General features: G+C 40.4%; 1 protein-coding gene across 2 annotated transcripts in view; it reads right to left on the reverse strand.

The window, feature by feature from the left end:
• The window catches only part of SLC22A5 (solute carrier family 22 member 5), a 703,827-nt gene that overhangs the window by 334,913 nt on the left and 348,542 nt on the right, over window positions 1–20,372 (reverse strand). For both annotated transcript variants that reach the window (XM_044069191.1, XM_044069190.1), the window contains one exon: window positions 5,478–5,604. In XM_044069191.1, coding sequence (XP_043925126.1) covers window positions 5,478–5,604 — 127 coding nt within the window. The remainder of the gene's footprint in view (window positions 1–5,477; window positions 5,605–20,372) is intronic.

Here is a 20,372-nt window from a genome sequence, read left to right on the forward strand (position 1 = left end):
TGTGGTTTTTTGGTTCCGTATTTGTTGAGTGTGAGTTGTCACAGGGGTTGTAACAGCATTACCGGCCTTTCAATCAATAAAGGCTTTGCTGCCACTTGTAGTATTTTACTTAACTCCTGCAGTGACAGTAATGAGTAAAAGCTAGTCATATTGATGTTAGTGTTGTCTGGGAAGTACTAAAGTGTATGAAGTATCCTGTGGAGAGGTTTGAGTGTATGGTAGGTAAGTGAGGGAAGTATTTGGCTTTTGGGAAAGCTTGTACTACAAAAACTTTAAAGTCTCTATGAGGCAAAATCTCCCTTCTGTTGTCCAGTTCTTGATGCAAGTGCAACATGGTGATGTAGTTTACAGTCCGTAGAATAAACGTACATAGGGTATAAAGCAACTTCATAAAAACATCCATGCCATTAGACTATTTGGTACACAAACAACTTGACTCTGTGGGATTGGACCCTTCTTAAGGGCTACTGCTGCAGCAACGGAAGCTATTTGAGGTGTATTTGTACCACAATTCCAGTCTTTAGAAAGCCAAAATAATCTTCACTGGCCTCTGTGTCATAGATGCCACAAATCAGGGCTCTCTCACCCTGTTTTAACCACCACCTAGACCATCTTTTTCAGTGGACGTACCACCAAGAAACAGCTGTGTATTTGCAAATGGAAGGCTTCCTGCAAGATGCAGTGAGAAGAGATAGCTTTTTCAGTGAGCCACTTTTGTCTAATAATTTCTAAAACTTCTCAGATTTAAGATCATCCAAGAATGACTGTGGCGAAGACTGCTTAGGGGAGTTCAAATGCAAGTGCTTACCCTCGATCTTCTTCATTATCCTCACAAGTGATGGATGTGATAAGGATAAAGGCCTCACTGCACCAGATTTGAGAGGGGCATCCTGCAGGGGCTTACTGACTCTGCTGTTCTGATAAGAGATATGGCAGGTGGCCAAGAAAGAGATAAAGACTTGTCTCAGGTGAAAGCCAAAATTTGTGCAGGTGCTAAAGGAAGCATGTCCAGACAGGGTTCTAACATTAGTAATGAAGACAAGGTCAACACTATTCACACAGCCAATGGGAATGACCATCTACAGCCAAGGCTGAAGCTCTCTGGGCCAATGTTTGAACCAAAAGGGCCAGCCCTAATCATCCTAACATTGATACCTCTCGATGCAACAATGGCCTGACGCCAGTTAAAATGCCTGTTTGGTAGAGATTAGCAGGTGGTGCACAGAAATCTGGAAAAGCAAAAGGGCCTCTAACTGCCACAGCACCAACAGAGGGAGAACCGTCTACTGGACGTCGAAGAACACTCCACCATCTTTCTGTAATTGATTCCAAAGGGAAAAGAAGCATTATGAGCAAACATAAAAGACCAGACAAAAGAAAGCCTAGAGGTTACAAAAATCTTCCTGACTTCAAAATGAGCTGTTGAGGAAACATTCTCAGTCCTATGAAGCTTAACAGAAGAAATGTCCGATTCTAAAACCACAGGTAACTGGGTAACACTAGAAGGGAAGAGGTCAAGACAGTCTTCTCAGACTATGGCTTCTTTGAAGACAGATCTGGAAAGGAATCTCTTAGTTTAGCCATATCTACTTCATCAGTCCTATATGACTTAAAATCTTTAGTTCTCTGTCTCTAGGCTTTTCAGCCATGGTCGTAGTCCTTGGATCATAGTTCCCTTGCGAGGGAGCTAAAATAACCTTTAATGGGGGTGATACTGAACTTGCTTTATACTTTAGATCCATGTTCTCTTCTTTATAGTTATAAAGTATTCACACTTCACATGCTTGATCAAAATGTTCTTCTCCCAAAAAAAGAATGAGTGAATGTCTATTTTGGGCTGAAAATTTTCTTCTCACACCTGCAATTTTTAAAAATGTTGCCTTCTATCAGCAAACTATATGGCACAATCTAAGTAATAATGTGTGCCACAGTAAAGAGGAAAAGAAACAGGACTAAACCTACTGGCAAAAAGGGGTCCAAGAGTCAAACCAAGCCCACTGTAACAAAAACAGGAAATAAATAACTGGGAAGCGAGAAAAATGACATTGGGGTTTGGCACAGTGGTTGTTGTTGTTAAAGTGTTTAATTCACAGACACAAGGTACATGGTTTGATTCTCATTTTTGAGAGGAAAACTGGCTAGGCTTAAAATGGCCCACAAGTGCAGCTAGCCTAGTACTTCCCTATGAACATATAACTTAGCAGACACAATATAAATAGTTAGAATATAAAACCACAAAGTATTCAACAGAACTAACAAGCGTTGGGATGCAGCAAATTCCAAGGACGGGGATTGGACCCTCAGAAACCTGACCTTAAAAAGGTCAACTAAACAGTATGTACTGACCTGAAAGCTGGTATTTAGTAAGAAGAAAAGTTATTACATTTTTAAGATTATATTGTAGAAGTAAATGCAAAAAGGTAGTTTGGTGCCATTCTCAGATATAATCATTTACAAGAAGCAAGACAGATTAGAAGAGAGCTTCCACAAAGTGTCTTAAGGGCAAAGGGAGGGGCCAGAAGCCTGGAAAAGTTTAGCTGTTGAGCTGCCCAAGTCCGGCTGACTTAGTACTCTGACAGTTTATGAGAATGGACCTCCTCATCTTAAAATCCCTGCCAGAACACTGCAATACAGATGCTGTGTATGTAAGTGTCTGGAAAGGTTTGGGGGGAGTAAGAGCGACTATGAAGGTAGGACAATAAATGCCCCTTTGAATGGATAATGGATGTGGATCTAAGGCTCAAAAAATATACCAGCACACACCTGTTTTAAAATTTCAAATCTGTACTGCTTACATAAAATACAATTGCAGTTTACAGTGTGCAATAAGCCAACATGCTAGAAAAGCTTTTGCAAGATGTAACAACTTCGGGGCTGTAGCATTTCATATTAGTATAAAAACAAACTTTCTGGCCTGGAAGAAATATCTTAATGCAAAAATATCCTATCAGTCAGAACTATTTGTGGATGGATGCATTTTAAGATATCTACGTACAAACCATAGCCCTGAAGAAAATCCTGAAACTATGTTCCCTGCAAATGGAAACAGGCAGCAGTCAGACCCATGCCCAAACTACCAAAATCAAAATACCTTATAAAGACTTGCAGCTCAAATCAATACCCTTGCCTTTACACAACTTACTGATTATATCACAAACTACACCTTCCCTTCCACCAACATGGCTTCTGCTCATGCTGGAGCACCATGCCAGCCTTACACACTAACAGACGACTTCCTTCAAGTCATGAATAAAGGCATGCTGACTGTGATATATTTGATGACCTCACTAGGCCCTTCAACACTGCAGACCACACACCACATTTCAGCTGTCTACTGACTCTAAGCATTAAACCCAATGCCCTTGTATGTTGTAAAGCTTACTTAGCAACAAGCAGTTTAAAGTTCAAACTGGTAAAATCTTAACTAACACAGCCAACTCATCAAAGGAATACCACAAAGTTCAGTCCTCCCATTACTAGGTTTGTCCATTTTCATAAACAGTCTTCCCAGCTAACCTTCCACAAACACCTATTTTTCTTTAAGATAATATGATTACCTATAGAGACTGCTTATCACACACCTCAATTACAAAGCAATTAGAAAAAAGAGCTATCCTCATATTCTAACTGGCTCACAAATAATAATTTCATACTATGCACTAAAAAAAAAATAAGTTTTGACCTTTGGTATAAGACCCAAACTTTCTGTAAATACACAATATTGGCACATACTACACAACTAATAAAGTCACACTAAAACACCATTTTCTAAATACAAAGCATTTGGTTAAACCTGTCCCTATATTCCCAAAGCCACATCAACACTACCAGTCAGAAATTAGCTCACTGTGATTCTAGGAAAGGAAATTTTCTCTCCCCAGAAAGCAGAAACGCCACTGGGAAAGGAATCTTACTGGCTCAACTCAAATACCATCTTCCTGTCACTGCTAAAGCATAAAAACTCCTCCCAACAAAACAAAGCAAATCACACTTGCATATTCAATACCTTGGCTCCACCAAGACGAAACATACTGTTCAGTCCTAGCCAAAGCTAAATGGCACCCAATAAAACACAGATGTGCACTTCTCCTAGCATTCTACCTGCAAATTAATAAATAATGAAACATTCCTCTAATATTCCAGTAGACTCAGCAAAATAAACACCAACTATAACTTGAGATTTCAAAATTCCATAAATCTATCCTTTCTCCAAAAGGAACTTCACCAAATACAACTTCTCCATGATGGCACCACAAACTTGGGAATCAGTTCCAACAGAAATTTCAAACACAAATCCCTTCCCTAGATTCAGAAAAGACTTAATAAAATACTTGCAAATGTCATTCCTACCATGAGATCACCTGATAACCTCAAGCACACCCATCTCAAACCTATCCACATTACCCACCCAGCTGCCATACATTAACCACCAGACACATATCCTCTTAACTACCCACCTGCGTTATCCCCTTTTTTCTCTCCCCCCCCCCCGCCCTCCCTCTCTCTCTCGGTTCTTTAAATAACAGTGGTAAACAAAAAAAAAGAAGAATTCAAGAAGGGGTGTAAGTAATCCATTTGTAATGCTGATACTACTACTCCCAGTTTTTGTCCAGTTAACCATTTTCTGCGGAGACACCTGATGTAAAGGTTGCACTGTTATTTCTTTCCCAGATCTGTAACATTTCTTTTGATGCTGCCTTTTTTGTATTTTTGTAATTCTCCTTAGAAAAAGGCCCATCTGGACCTGTGTTCTACACCAGTTTACAAAGATTAAATCAATCAATAAACTTCAGCTCCTGATGTAGCTTACAGTCTCCAGGGCCTGAGGAAAGTATAAAAATTAGGAACTGACACATACTCTAAGGGAATTGTTTTGCAGTGTGACCTCCCTTTCAAGTGAAGTTTAAGTTTCCATCAAGCCTCATTTAGAGGAAGTGCTGGAAAATCACAGAATGCAACTTTGCAAACACATCAAAATTGTACAGTGAATGCCATGTTCACTGGCACAAGTACACAGAACCTGCTTATGTGGGCCCATGAGCAAGGTTTGTTTAGTAAGTTTGGATTCAAGAGGTCTGATGAGCAGGTAGCAGCCGCTTGTCTTATCTCAGGGTCTGGATGTAGGACACAGTTCATTTTTCCCTGTTCTCTCCTTCCTTTGCTGGAAGCACGTATACAAAGTTTGTAGTCCACAACAAGCCATAACAACTTTAAGAGGAAATTCTGTGACCTTTAGCAACAGATCCCTTTACAGTCTACAGCAATGTTCTCTGAGGAAAGACCAATTTAGATGTGGAGCTTTAAAAATGCATACATTTTCATATATTAGACACACAAAGAAATTGCAAGAAATCTTATGTTTCACAACTGAAGATGCATTTTTACTTAAAACTGCAGTAGCAAAAGTACAGTTAATTGAGTTGTGTAAATGCATAAAGTTAAAATTAAAAGAAAAAAAACAGGTAATGAACTAGTACCTCTTCTTGTTCAAAAATTACGTCCGGTGGTGTGATCCCATTTTGTTTCGCTGCTTTTCGAATAATGGTTTCTGCCTCTTGTACTCTTCCTTGAGAAAGCAACCATCGTGGAGATTCAGGAACAAACCTGTAATCAGGGGAAAAAACAAAGAACAGTCACAAACAGGAACTTGGGATGAAAACCTACATCTTGTGGAATTTATGCATTATGTCACTCAGCAATTCAACCAAAAACACAGTAGCAATCAAAATAAGGTGATTGGTGCTAAAACTTGAGATTGTTTTCCGTGGACAGTAAAGCCACCCAGCAAACCTTTCAACTCCTCATGCATTTGGCTATGGTCTATATTCTTCAGTCTGAATGTCAAATATTTAAATTCTGTATCACAAAATGACAGCACCACAAAACAGACTTTCCAACATCAACACTGAAAGGCTCTACAATATAAAATGACAAAGGCATCAAATCCTAAGAGAAACATCAGGCAGCCAAATAATCTTTATTCATTTTCGGCATAAAACATTTACCCTGGAGTGTCAAAGGGCATACTGAGGGGCAAGACTATAGCACAACAACTTGGTGACTTGGGCAACATACCCATATGGTACCCTGCACCATCTATAAATGATAGTAATGGAAATCGCTTAACAATAGTTTGCAATGGTGATCACCTGTAGATACACAAACTGTAACAGCATATCTATACTGTTTTTTTTAAAGACAATATAACTAACAAAAAAGTTTAAAAACTGGATCTGAAGAAATCTACAAGGACAAAAGTGTTTATCCAATAAAACTTATAAAATGAATGATCTGGAGTCCGTCTTTTTTTGAAGGAGAAGGATTTGGAACTTGATTTATTTTGCTTTTAGAAATAAAATAAAATTATTTAGTTGATGGTATTACTCTAAATACCTGGATGCACAGCAATCCTGTGTTGGAATTTCGGTTTGTCCTGATACATGCTCCCTATATATGGCCAGGTTGGACTGGAGATACTGGAGTCCCCACCCACAAGCAACCTTTGATTGTCTATATGAATATCATGTCGGGCAACCTCAGCATACTAATGGATTTACTGTAACTGTCATTACATTTCTGTTCTAACACACAATTGTAAATTTGTAACAAAATTGTTGTGCTGGGGTCTGTGTATATCTTTTAAAAAATTGCTGAAAAAACACCCAATACATGACTTTATTGCATTTTCATTTACTGATTACATATGAAACTCTTACTAATGCAAACTTGGAGCTTAGCTGGCACATACAAGTCCCATTAATGACTGTTAACTGCCCTGTACTTAAATAAATATCTATTAAAACTACAGGTTGTACCCACAGAGAAATAAACATACAGATTGGAAAATCTTTTATAGAAAGGATACAAGATAACCTCATTATTAAATTGTGAATAGCTGCCTTCTGGTGGATACCACACCTCTTACCAAACATCTAGCTTAATCCACTTTCTACTGATATTACATTACTCAGTGTCACGTAGCGTCCCATTAACCAGGCTTCTAACATTTAAACTTTCAAGCAACAAGCCTCCCATCTTAATCACTACAATTACTGAGTCCTTCCCCTAATATCTGGGACACAGCAGAGTATATGTGTATACATATATATATATATATATATATATATATATATATATATATATATATATATGTATCTATATGGGTTACCTTTAGTACACTGACAGCCGACTACATCGAAATCCACTTCACCGACACAGAAGAACATCAACAAATGAAGAGCCGAAGTTTCCCACACTTTAAGTTACCGTTCAGCCATCTAGAACTGAAAAACTGCCATTAAACAGACTACACAAATGTGGGGGGCGTAACCCCCTAACTTAATATTCCAACTCTGAGAATGCACTACCGCGGGGGTACGGGCCAAAATTCAAGTGGATGGCCAAACGGTAACTTACTGTGTGGAAAACATCGTCTCTTCATTTGTCGATGTTCTGCTGTGTCGGTGAAGTGAAATTCGATGTAGTGGCCTTTCGACCTACTACGGGTAACCCATATATATATATATATATATATATATATATATATATATATATATATATATATGGATCCCATTAGACTGACACTTATAATACTGAATTTCAACATACTAAATTGTAAACTAGGCCATATAAAAACAGGTTGCACTACAGTGGGGAAAAGGGCATATACCTTTCACTTACCTTACAGTAGTCTACATGCTACATGGGTTTCAGTCAAGTGACTTTTTAGTCTTTTGAAATTTCAGTCTTATGGTCTCAGTCAAATGAGTTTCAGTCAAATGAGGTTTCTATCACATGATAGGGATAAATATATATATATATATATATATATATATATATATATATATATATATATATAGGTTCACAGGTAGGTACTAGGCTATCGGCCTAAGGACCTAAGTAAGCCTAGCCAATAAGGTTCCCTGGCTTACGCCATCCAAGAAAGTTAATTTCCTGTGCCCCTGTCGAGCAGAGCCACAGAAGTAATCCCCGGGGTGTATTTCCTATTTCCCATCTACTCATCAAGATTTTTCTTGAAGAGTGCTAATGAGGAACTTTGCTAGACATATTTGGGTAGCTTGTTCCAGAGTATAGGAAGTCTCTGGGACAGGAATCTATCCCTCCAACATGTCCTGTTTATTGTGGTGACAAGGTTTAGGTCCCTAGAGCGTGTAGCTCGGAGGGACTGGGATTTCTTTAAGTGGAGCATGTCCAACAGCTCTGGGTTTGACATAGCTTTGTATGTTAGGCAGAGATCTCCTCGGACTAGGCGATGAAGCTGGAGTTTTTTGAGACGGTCAGTGCAGGGCATCTGTTTGAGGCCAGTAATCCTCTTTGTGAGGTACTTTTGTGGTCTTTCCAGCTGCTGCAGATGTCTTGTGAGGTACATTCCAAAAGAGGCGTTGTACTCTATAATGGGTCCAATGAGTGCCAAGTAGAGGGGAACAATGACCTCTTTTTTCCTGGATGAGAACCCTTTTGTGATGAGGTGTGCCACAATGAAGGATTTCCTGACTACTGTGGCAATGTGATCATCAAAGAAGAGACTACTGTCCACCTGGGTCCCAAGGTCTCATCACACATTCAGCGTTAAGCAGAGTGCTGTTTATGTGATAGTTCATGGGTACAGAGTTTTTACCAAAGGGGATGACAATGCACTTTTTGGCATTGAGCTTGAGGCCATGCCTCTGACACCAGGCATCTGTCTCAGTGAGGCCCTTCTGTAGGATGTCCACATCATTTGGGGACTCGACTATGGCTCCCAGTTTGCAGTCATCTGCAAACTTCCCTAGCCAGAGGCTTTCTGTGTTAGCCTGTACTTCAGAGAAGTAGATACCAAATAGGAGAGGTCCCAGGACTGAACCCTGTGGTACTCCACTTGTCATTGGTTTGAAGTCAGATTTGAAGTCTGCTACTTTTATTGTGTGGGTTCTGTCAGTGAACCAGTTGGCAACCCATCTTGTGGTGTAGAGATTTATACCTAGTTTAGTGAGATTAGCTATAATTCCAGAATGGGGAATGGTGTTGAAAGCTTTGGCGAGGTCAAGATAGGCTGTGTGAAACACCTTACCCTCGTCTACGGCTTTGGTGACTCCCTCAAAGAAGTCAATCAGAAGGCATGATCTGCCTTTCACAAACCCAAACTGGGTGGGGTGCAGAGTTTGGAGGTTATCAATGTCTTTGTTTATGAGTTCCACGATGACACATTACATGGCCTTGCAAACCATGCTCGTCAGGCTAATAGGGCAATAGTTCCCGGGATCAGTGGTGGCTCCCCCTTTGTGGAGTGGGATAACTATTGCTGTGTGCCATTCAGTGGGCACAAAGCCTGATGTGAGACTATGATTGAACATGGTGCTTAGGTGGGGAGCCAGTTCGTTCTGAAGTTTGTGTAAAACGCAGCCTGGGATGTTGTCCGGTCCCATGGATGCTGTGTTTTTGGTTTTAGAGAGTGCAGCTTTTACCTGCACAGATATGATTACAGGGACTCTGCATTCTTCCTGTATATATATGGGCCCTTTAATGGGTGAGAGGGGGGTAAAGTTAGCACTGAACCTATCTGCCAGAATGTTGGCAATATCAGTTGGTTCTGTAATTTTTGTGCCATTGTGCTGTAACTCAGAGCAGATCTGGGTGTTGCCATCAAGATTCTTACATAGCTATAGAATGCTTTGTGGCTGCCCTTAGAATCAGTGGTGAATTTGTTTTCGTAGCTAGCTTTGGAGGATCTTATACGGGATCTCAGCTTCTTACTGAGGCTGACCAGGGAGCTCCTCCACTCATGGGATTTTACTCTCTTTTGCAACAGTTTCTTCCTTCTGTTGTAGAGTTTGTTTATGGCAGAGGACCACCAGATTGGCTTCCTTTTCTTAAAGCATAGTGTCTTGGTTCTGTTTGGGATAGCACGATCCATGCACTCGTGTAAGTGCTTATAGAGTGCATTTGTATAGGATTCAGCAGTTGTAACTGCATTGTTCATCTGCATGAGTGTCATGAAGTTCACCACTTCTGTCTTAAGAAGCATGAAGCTGGCTTTGGAGACATTTTTTTACTGTGGTTTCCTTAATGGTGGGTGGGGGCGGGATGCGGATATCTAAAGTGATTAGCTTATGGTTGAATCTGACTAACGAGGAGTTGATTTCAGGTGTGGAACACCTGTTACTCATGTTGGTAATGACTAGGTCTAGGATATTGCTACTCCTGGTGGGGGTGTGGATAAGTTGATCCAGGGCATTGGAATTTATGAATTCCAGAAAGCGTTGAGCAAAGGAGTTGCTACATTTTCCCAGTTAATGGTGGGGTAATTGAAATCGCCCATTATTAGGGTGTTTGGTTGAACCCTAATATTTTTCAGTATATCAAGAAAAGAAGAGTGGGAATCCTGGGACATGGTGGGGGATCTGTAGCAACCTACAATTTGGATTGCAGTTTTGCCCAGAGTTAGTGGCACATGGATAACCTTGGATGCATTATGCTGCGCAACTAGCCTGGAGGTGTGGATATCCTTAATGAATATGGACACAGCAACGCCTTTGGTGTTCTGGTCCAGGTTAGATGGCCGAAAAGTGTGATATGAGTTATAACCTGGTAATGCAGGGGTGCTCTCTAGAGCCTTGAACCAGGTCTCAGTCACTGCACAGATATCAATGTTCTCCATTTTAAGGAGTGCCTCGAGTGAGTGCATTTTGAGATTTAGACTTCTAGCATTGAGTAGCATTACCCTCACTTTTTGCTTGCCTGTTTCTGTTACGGTGGTGAATTTGTCATTTGAACCTTGCCTAGAAAAAGCACTATAGGGGCGGCAAGAGCCTTAGCCAGTATCCGGAATCCCAGGGGCAACAGGTGCAGGCCATCTCTGGCAAAGCATTGTGGTCTGTTGTCCATGTCGTCCCAGACAGACAGATACTGGATCCCCTTAGAATGACACCAGAATCTTAGCCAAAGTCAATCATTTTGTCCTTGTAGTATGGCATCATTCTGGGCGATGGAAGGATGCTACTCAGGGCTAGGATCATACCTGCCTGGGCTACAAGATTGGACAGCTCTTCCATGTCTCTTTTCATGTAGTCCAGGGAGGTATGTCTCAGGTCGTTCACACCAACATGGACAATGACAGAGTCATATTTTGATTCTGGATAGTCCTACCAGTCCCATCTCCTCTGCAGTGTACAGAGAGAGCACTTGGGAAGGACATTCCCCTATAGTTTCTTAATCTGCTCGTTTCCTCTGTCTCAAAAAAATATATATTTGCACTTCATCTGCCTTACTGTATTTGTGTTTCTTCCTACTTTATTACCTTATTTTGCTTTTGCCTCTTCTTAAAAGTACTCAGTTGAATTTATTCTGCTGCCTTTATTACTGCTTGTTAGTAGCCTGATTAAATTGTAACTGTTATTCTAAGGCCCTTGGTTTAAGCACTTGAGCTTCAAACCAGTTGTTTTACATTAAGAAGGTTTGTGGTCTGCACTGTTGTGGCAGGACATGTAGCGTACATCCTTCTAAGTTGGGAACTGCTGATTGAAGGCTCAGTGTCTGTTATTAAGTGTATTAGTTCTGGGTTAAGCACTTGGGCTTCAAGCCAGTTATTTTACATTAAGAAGGTTTGTGGTCTGCACTCTTGTGGGAGGACAGGCTAGATTCTACCCTTCTGAGCTGGGAATTTCTGGTTAAAGGCTTATTGCGCATGCTTACTTGAACTGTTTCTTTCTGAAATCGGTACGCCCTGTTTGCTGTAGCATAGACTACATTCAGGCCGGCTGGATCTAGCTTTGTTTGTATAACTTGTGCACTGATCCAAGCAGTCTTTTTTGGAGAAGGTTTCTCTGTACCCTAGTGGCAGGACTGTGAAGTTAGAACTTGTCTGATTGAAGACTGCTGGAACAGGGCTCAGTTTTAAGCTTTTTAATTGGTTAAAGTGTTGTTTTGATTGTATCTGCTCTATTTTCTGGAAAAAAAAAAAAATATATATATATATATATATATATATATATATATACTTGTTTCTCACCTTTCTGAACTAGTATAGTCCAGTTTTCAGGTATTGCTGAATCCTGAGCAGTGTTACAAGTTTCTGTGTTGCCATATCTTACTTGGATAGAAGGAAGTTTCTCTGTTCACCTGTGAGAGAGGGGAGATTTGAGCAGCCTATCTGTCCCTGGAGGAGAGGTTTCAGCCCAGAAGTTAGTAGTTTATTGTCCATTTTGGGCTAATTTCTATCTCTTTCACTTCCCTGCTATAAAACCTAATTTGCGCAGTTTTTACGCTTGTATTCCGCTCAGCAAGTGCATTCTAGGTGTTCTGCAGAGTGTATAGCAGCAGATAGACAAAAGAGTGACTTTGGAGTGATTAAGTATCACTTTTCTCTGCTTTTCTTGCTGTCTTAACTAATTCCGCCTAAAACGCCAGTTTTTTTTTAGCAAATCTGTGATTTAAAAAGTTTGTTATTGCTACATATTGTATTTATTTGCTGCCTGCACTTGAATTAAGTCATTTTTGTGTTTAAATAATCTTCTTAACTGTTGTAGGCTACACACTAAAGTGCGATAGCCTTTTCAGTGCATTTAAAGTGTTGTTTTGATTGTATCTACTCTATTTTCTGAAAAAAAAAAAAATATATATATATATATATATATATATATATATATATATATATATATACTTGTTACCCGCCTTTCTTACATATACTTGTTACCCGCCTTTCTGAACTAGTATAGTCCAGTTTTCAGGTTATTGCTGAATCCAGGGCTGAGTTACAAATTTCTGTGCTGCCCATATCTTAATTGGATAGTAGGAAGTTTCTCTGTTCACCTGTGAGAGAGGGAATCTTTGAGCAGCTTATCTGTCCCTGGAGGAGTGGGGTTTCAGCCCAGAAGTTAGTAGTTTATCAGCCATTTTGGGCTAATTTCTATCTCTTTCACATACCTGCTATAAAAACCACATCTGTGCAGTTTTGTGCACCGGGCAGCACCATTTAGCTAGAGTTAAACTATTCTCGGCTCCACAAAGTCTACTCTTCAATTTTTCCCTTGGAACTAGACAAACCTTCAACTTTAGCACTCAAACCATTCATTTCACAGTCAAGCACTTGCTTAAAACTCATAGCAAGCACTAATTAACCCTAGCACTAGATCCCCCTATACTGTCCAGAAGGACAAAGCTCTCTATTCGTCCCCACCAGCCAATCAGAAAAACAGCTTACTGTACCTATTCAGGGATGTCCAAAGGGCAGTTTCCGGTGTACTCTCCAGTCCAACTGGTGAATCTGGGCATTTTGAGACAATGTTACAACTGCCTCATGTACATAGACAACCCTCTCCTCCTACCACCAAACACTAATATATGCGAGAGATGAAATTATACAGACAAACTGGAGGCAAAGTTCTCTCAACCCAAGACTGGAACTGACAGTCAAGAGGGGAATGGTAATACTTGCAACACACCACCAGTCTCACATAGACCGAATAAAACAACACCGACAAATAACACACATGAATACATGAAAACATACTCAGAGGCTCTAAATAAAAATCTGCAAAAGCAACAGAGACCTCCAAATCAGACATCCAAGCAACCTCCACACCCCATCACCAACCATGAAACACATACTTCACATTATCATTGTGCCACGCAATCACAGCCCTTAACGCAAAATAACATAGCCAACACACTAGTAATAGGCGACTCTATAGTCAGGCATACTGATGTCTCACTAACTAGGCTGGACAAGGAGAAGGTTACAGTTAACTGCCTGTCAGGTGCCAGGATCCGCCACAACACAAGCACTCAGGTCACTCCAGAACAAGTACAAATACAACTTTGTCATTGTCCATGTTGGTGTAAATGACTGGAGACGTACCTCCCTGGACTACATGAAAAGAGACCTGGAAGAGCTCTCTGATCATGTAGCCCAGGCCGGTATGACCCTGAGTAGCATCCTGCCCTCACCAAGAATGATGCCACAGTATAAAGAAAAAATGATCAACTTCAACAATTGGCTAAGTTTCTGGTGTCATTCAAAGGGGATCCAGTATATGTCCGCCTGGGATGACATGCTCGGCAAGCCACGTTGCTTCACAAGAGATGGCTTGCACCTGTCACCCTTAGGCTTTCAAATACTGACCAAGACTCTTGCAGCCCCCATAGTGCCTTTTTTAGGCAAGGCTCAAAAGACAAACCCACCACCATAAATAGCACAAATAATCAAAAACTGAGGGTAATGCTACTCAACACCAGAAGTCTAAACCTCAAAATGCATGCACTCGAGGCACTACTCAGTATGGAGAACATCGACATCTGTGCAGTAACAGAAACCTCGTTTAAGGCTCCTGAGAGCACCCCAGCACTACTAGGCTATAACTCATACCATACCTTTCGGCCACAGAACCAGGACCGAAACACAAAAGGCGGGGGTGTATCCATATTCATCAAAGATACCCACACCTCCAGGTTAGTGGTGCAGCACAATGCATCAGAGATCATCCATGTGCAACTAACATGGGCAAAACTGCAATCCAAATTGTAGCTATAGATCACCCACCATGGCCCAGGACCCCCATTCCACATTTCTGGAGACACTGGGAAATATGAAGGTCCTACCAAACACCTTAATACTGGGTGATTTCAATTACTGAAACATAAACTAGGAGAACTACTCAAGTACTAACTCCCTTGCCCAACGCTTCCTAGAATTTATAAACTTGAACACCCTGGATCAACTGGTCAACACCCCCACCAGGGGGAACAACATATTGGACCTGGTCATCACCAACCTGGGCGACTGGTGTTTCACACAAGAGGTCAACCCCTCGCTGGTTAGATCAGACCATAGACTAATCACTCTGGATATCCACATTCCACCCCCGCCCCCAATCAAGGAAACCACCATGAAAAACTTTTCAAAAGCAAACTTCATGGTTCGAGGTGGAGAGTTTCACAGCCCCCATGCTAAAGGACAATGCTGTCCAAGCTGCTGAAACCTTTACAAAGGCACTCTATGAGCATCTGCAGGAATGCATGGATCGTGCTATCTCAAGTAAAACCAAGACTCACTCCTGGAAGAAAAGGAAACCAGTCTGGTGGACCCCTGCCATAAACAAGCTATACAACAGAAGGAGGAAACTAGTACAGAAAAGAGTAAATTCCCAAGAAGGAAAGACATCCCTGATCAGTATCGGCAAGAAACTACGATCCCTCATTAAATCATCCAAGGCTAGTTTTGAAAGAAAAATTGCCAAGGACTCCAAAGATAACCACAAAGCGTTCTTTAGCTATGTCAAGAACCTAAGTGGAAACTCTCAGATCTGCTCTGAGTTAGTGCAAAATGGCACAAAATACACTGCCAGAATGTTTGCAATATCAGTTGGTTCAGACAGATTTAGTGCAAACTTCACCCCCCTCTCATCCCTTAAAGGGCCCATAAGCATACCAGAAGAATGTAGGACCCCGTCAATCACCGATGCACAGGTTAAAACAGCCCTATCCAAAGCCAAAAACACAGCTTCAATGGGACGGGACGGGGTCCCAGACCGTGTTACAAGAGCTCCAAAATGAACTAACCCCTCACCTAAACACACTGTTCAAACTCAGCCTCTCTACAGGCTACATACCCATAGAGTGGCGCACAGCAACAGTTATCCCGCTCCACAAAGGTGGAGCCACAACGGACCCCGGGAACAATCGCCCTATAAGCCTGACTAGCCTGGTCTGCAAGGCTATGGAATGCATCAAGGAACTCATTAACAGAGACATTGGGAACCTCCAAACATTGGACCCTACCCAGTTTGGTTTGTTAAGGGCAGAACATGCCTTCTAAACCTGGTGGACTTCTTTGAGACGGTTACCAAGGCATTAGACGAGGGAAAGGAGGTCCACACAGCCTACCTAGACCTCACAAAGGCTTTCGACACCATTCCCCACCTCTAGTATTATAGACAAGCTCACCAGCTTGAACATAAACCCCTATGTCACAAGATGGGTTGCCAACTGGCTCATGGATAGAACCCACATGGTGAGAGTTGCAGGCTCTACGTCCGACTCTAAACCGGTTACAAGTGGCGTCCCCCAGGGCTCAGTCCTAGGACCCCTCCTGTTCGGTATATACTTCTCAGAGGTACAGGCAAGCATAGGACGACTATGGATGACCAAGTTCGCAGACGACTGCAAACTAGGGGCCATAACTGATTCTCCGGCTGATACAGACACCCTTCAGATGGGTCTCACTGAGACGGATACCTGGTGTCAAAATCATGGCCTCAAGCTAAATGCCAAAAAGTACATAGTCATCCCCTTTTGAAAAAAAACAAAATACCCGCGAACTACCACATAGGTGGTAGTCCCCTAAATACAGAAAATGTAATAAGGGATCTGGGGACCAAAGTAGATAGTAATCTCTCCTTTGATAATCATATTGCCAAGGTGGTTAGAAAATCCTTCTATGTGGCCCAACTAATCACAAAAGGGTTCGCATCTAGAACAAAAGAGGTTACTGTGCCTCTCTACTCATCACTCATTAGACCCATCATAGAATACAACGCCCCATTTGGGATGTACCTTACAAGACACCTGCAACAGCTGGAAAGGCCACAAAAGTACCTCACCAAGAGGATTACTGGCCTCAAACAGATGCCCTATGCAGCCCGACCCAAGAAACTTCAGCTGTACTCAGTTGCATACCGCTTACTTAGAGGTGATCTCTGCCCGACATACAAGGCCATGTCCAACCCAGAATTGATGGACATGCTCCACCTAAAAAAAAACAAATCCCAGAGAGCCACATGCTCTAGAGATATAAACCTCACCACAACGATAAATTGGACATTGTGGAGGGATAGATTCCCATCCCAGAGACTCCCCATGCTTTGGAACAGGATTCCAATATACATCAGGCAAAGCCCCTCACTAACACTCTTCAAGAGAAACCTTGACGGGTGGATGGGAAACAGAAAATTTACCCCGGGGATCACTGCACTGGCTCTGCTGGACAGTGGTGCAGGAAACTAATGGCTCTGCTGGACAGTGGCACAGGGAACTGATGGCTCTGCTGGACAGAGGCACTGGGAACTAATCTAATGGGGTGGCGAAAGCCAACACATTCTGGCTAGGCTTATAAATGCCCTTGGGCAGATAGCCTAGTACTTACCTATGAACCTATATTTGTACTTGTGGAGTGACCAGAGTGTGTGGGTTATGTGGAGGATCCTGGCACCCGACAGGCAGCTGACAGTAACCTTCTCCTTGTTTAGCCTGGTGAGTGGGACATCAGTGTGCCGGACTATAGAGTCACCCATGACTAATGTGTTGGGTACATTGGTTTGCCTTATGGGCTATGGTTTATTGGCACACTGAGTCTGTGGGCTATGTGTCAATTGGGTTGTGTTGGGGGGTATGTATATATATATATATATATATATATATATATATATATATATATATATATAGGGTGAGCGAGAGAGAGGAAAAGGCACCCAACTGCAGACCATCAAAACTTAAAAAAAAGTTTCTAATTCGACAAGGGACATGCAAATATCTGAGAGAAAATTAAGGACATTTCTAAAAATAGAGAGAAGAGAGAGTTATGCTTATCACTGAAAGCTGCAACTAGTTTTCCACCTATATTATCACACCTCCCACAACCTCGCACATCTCCTCCCCTCTCCCTACCTACTTTCCAACCATTTTGTGATGCTATCACCACATCATTTGCGGGAAAACACCATCTTTTTCCATTTGTAATGCCTTTTTTTCTGGCGATTTGCTACACCTTTCTTCAAAAAAAAAAAACAAGAACCTCAGCAAACGTACTACATAAATTTAATAAAATAAAAAAGCAAAGCTTTCATGTTCACACAAAACCCTTCCTCAGTGCAAGATAAAGAACACTCAATCAAGCCATGTTGAAATACAATTTCCTATTAAGCACAGCCAGTAAAATAACACAAACAATTAACAATGATGATCAATGAATTTAAAAGATTTTTTTTAAAAAACAATTAAAAATAGAAAATGAAACGTATATCATTTTAAGAACATTTGTTTATATCTTGAAATAGGTTTTAGAGGTACCATCTGATTAATAACCGGAGGCAATCTGCTTGTAGCTGTAAAATCCATTCATATTCTTTAAGTTCAACTTTACTGTTTAAATCACCTCCCCTTAGATTTCTATTGATAGTAGTTATTACTCTGAAAGTAAACAAATGTTTTCAGACATTCTCTGAAATATGTCTAGCAAGTGCATTTGTTAAAATATTCCTCCTGATGTCTGATTAATGTTCTATTATTCTATCTTTTAAACGTCTTGTTGATTTGCCCACAAAAAAACTTGGACATGCCTTATATGTTGCAAGACAGAATACATTATACATGCTGCAAGTTGCAAAACATTTAAATACATATGTCTTGTTTGTGGATGGATGGATGTATAAAGTTACAATCACTGCTAACAGAAACACAGCAACAACAATTATGCAGGGATGGGTGCCATTCTTTGAAAACTGTACAGTTTTTATATTGCATTTAATATCTTTATAACAAAGCATTTGCTTTAAGTTTAAACAATTATAATAAGCTAATCTTGGTTTATTGTCTGTAATATTCTACAGTTCAGGCAAGGTTCTTAAAATGCCCCAATTCTCCATTGTTATTGGGTCTATATCATATTGTTGAAGTCTGACAACTTCGAAGCTCTTAAGGTCGAACTTGAAAGTTCGAAGTTTGACAACATCGAATGTCAAAAAAAAAAAAAAAACATTTAAAACTCAAAACAAACAAACAAAACAAAAAAAAACGCTCTATGCAGTGGGGCAAGCCCCCCTGCACCCCCACACCCCCCACTACTTAAATATACCAACTCTGAGCTCACACTACAGTGCAGTAAAGGGAAATCTTCCCTTCCCTCACTCTATGGCGGTTGCTGTTATATGTTTCGAAGTTGTGCAACTTCGAACTTTCAAGTTTGACCTTTAGAGCTTTGAAGATGTCAGACTTCGACATTATGATATAGACCCTTATTCTCCTCACACCATCGCTAGATCTACTGTAAGTAGTAGGGTAATGAAGTGTATTATCTCTACTGTGTATGTCATTAGTTCTACTCATTATACCATCACTACTAAAATCAGGTTTAGCTTGGGTATCTCTCATCGCCATGACTTCCTTATTCATATTATTTAGTAGGTCCTGATCGCAACCCATATCTCTAAATTCACTTATTTCTTCCATTTGTTCCATACATTTATCCATATTTGTGTTTAGCCTACATGTACATAGAAATTGCCTTTAGTATGCATACTTGTATAATGTACATATTTGTTGCTATGGACTGCTTTCCTATGGACAGATGTCTGTATATTATCTCCATCAAACAACAGATCCACATTTAAACACTGGATATTACTGGGTGAGGTGGACATGGAAAAATGGAAAATAAAACTAGTACAAATATTTAAAAACTCAACAAATTCTATTAATTCTTCAAGACCACGCTCCCAGATAAAAAAGACATCATCCACGAAGCGTTTAAAAAAGTGACCTTATGTGAAAAATAGAAAAGAAATAAGTGAATTTAGAGATATGGGTTATGATCAGGACCTAATAAATAAGGAAGTCATGGCAATGCGAGATACCCATGCTAAACCTTATTTTAGTAGTGATGGAATAAAGGCTAGAACTAATGATATACTCAGTAGAGATAATACACTTTGTTACCCTACTATGTATAGTGGATGGAGCGATAGTGTGAGGAGAATAATAATGGACAACTGGGCATTTACGAACCTTGCCTGAACTACAGAATATTGCAGACAATAGACCGAGATTTGCTTATTGTAATTGTTTAAACCTAAAGCAAATGCTTTGCTATAAAGATATTAAATGCAATATAAAAATGCACAGTTTTCGAAGAATGGCACCCATCCCTGCCATAACTGTAGTTGCTGTGTTTCTGTTAGCAGTGTTTGTAATTTTATACATCCTTCCTCAAACAAGACATATGTATTTAAATGTTTTGCAACTTGCAACTCGTATAATATAGTATGTTTTGTGACATAAGGTATGTCCAAGTTTTTATGTGGGCAAATCAACAAGAAGTTTAAAATACAGAATAATATAACATAAATCAAACATGAGGAGGAATATTTTAACAAATGCACTTGCTAGACATATTTCTGAGAATGGCTCAAAACATTTGTTTACTTTTAGAGTAATAACTACTATCAAAAGAAATCTAACGGGGGGTGATTCAAACAATAAACTTGAACTTAAAGAATATGAATGGATTTTATAGCTACAAGCAGATTGTCCCCTGGTATTAATCAGATGGTAACTCTAAATCATGTTTTAAGATATAAACAAATGTACTTAAAACAATATATGTT

The sequence above is a fragment of the Protopterus annectens genome, chromosome 4.part0, assembly GCF_019279795.1.
Source record: "Protopterus annectens isolate FY-2018-M chromosome 4.part0, PAN1.0, whole genome shotgun sequence".
NCBI classification, from domain to species: domain Eukaryota; kingdom Metazoa; phylum Chordata; order Ceratodontiformes; family Protopteridae; genus Protopterus; species Protopterus annectens.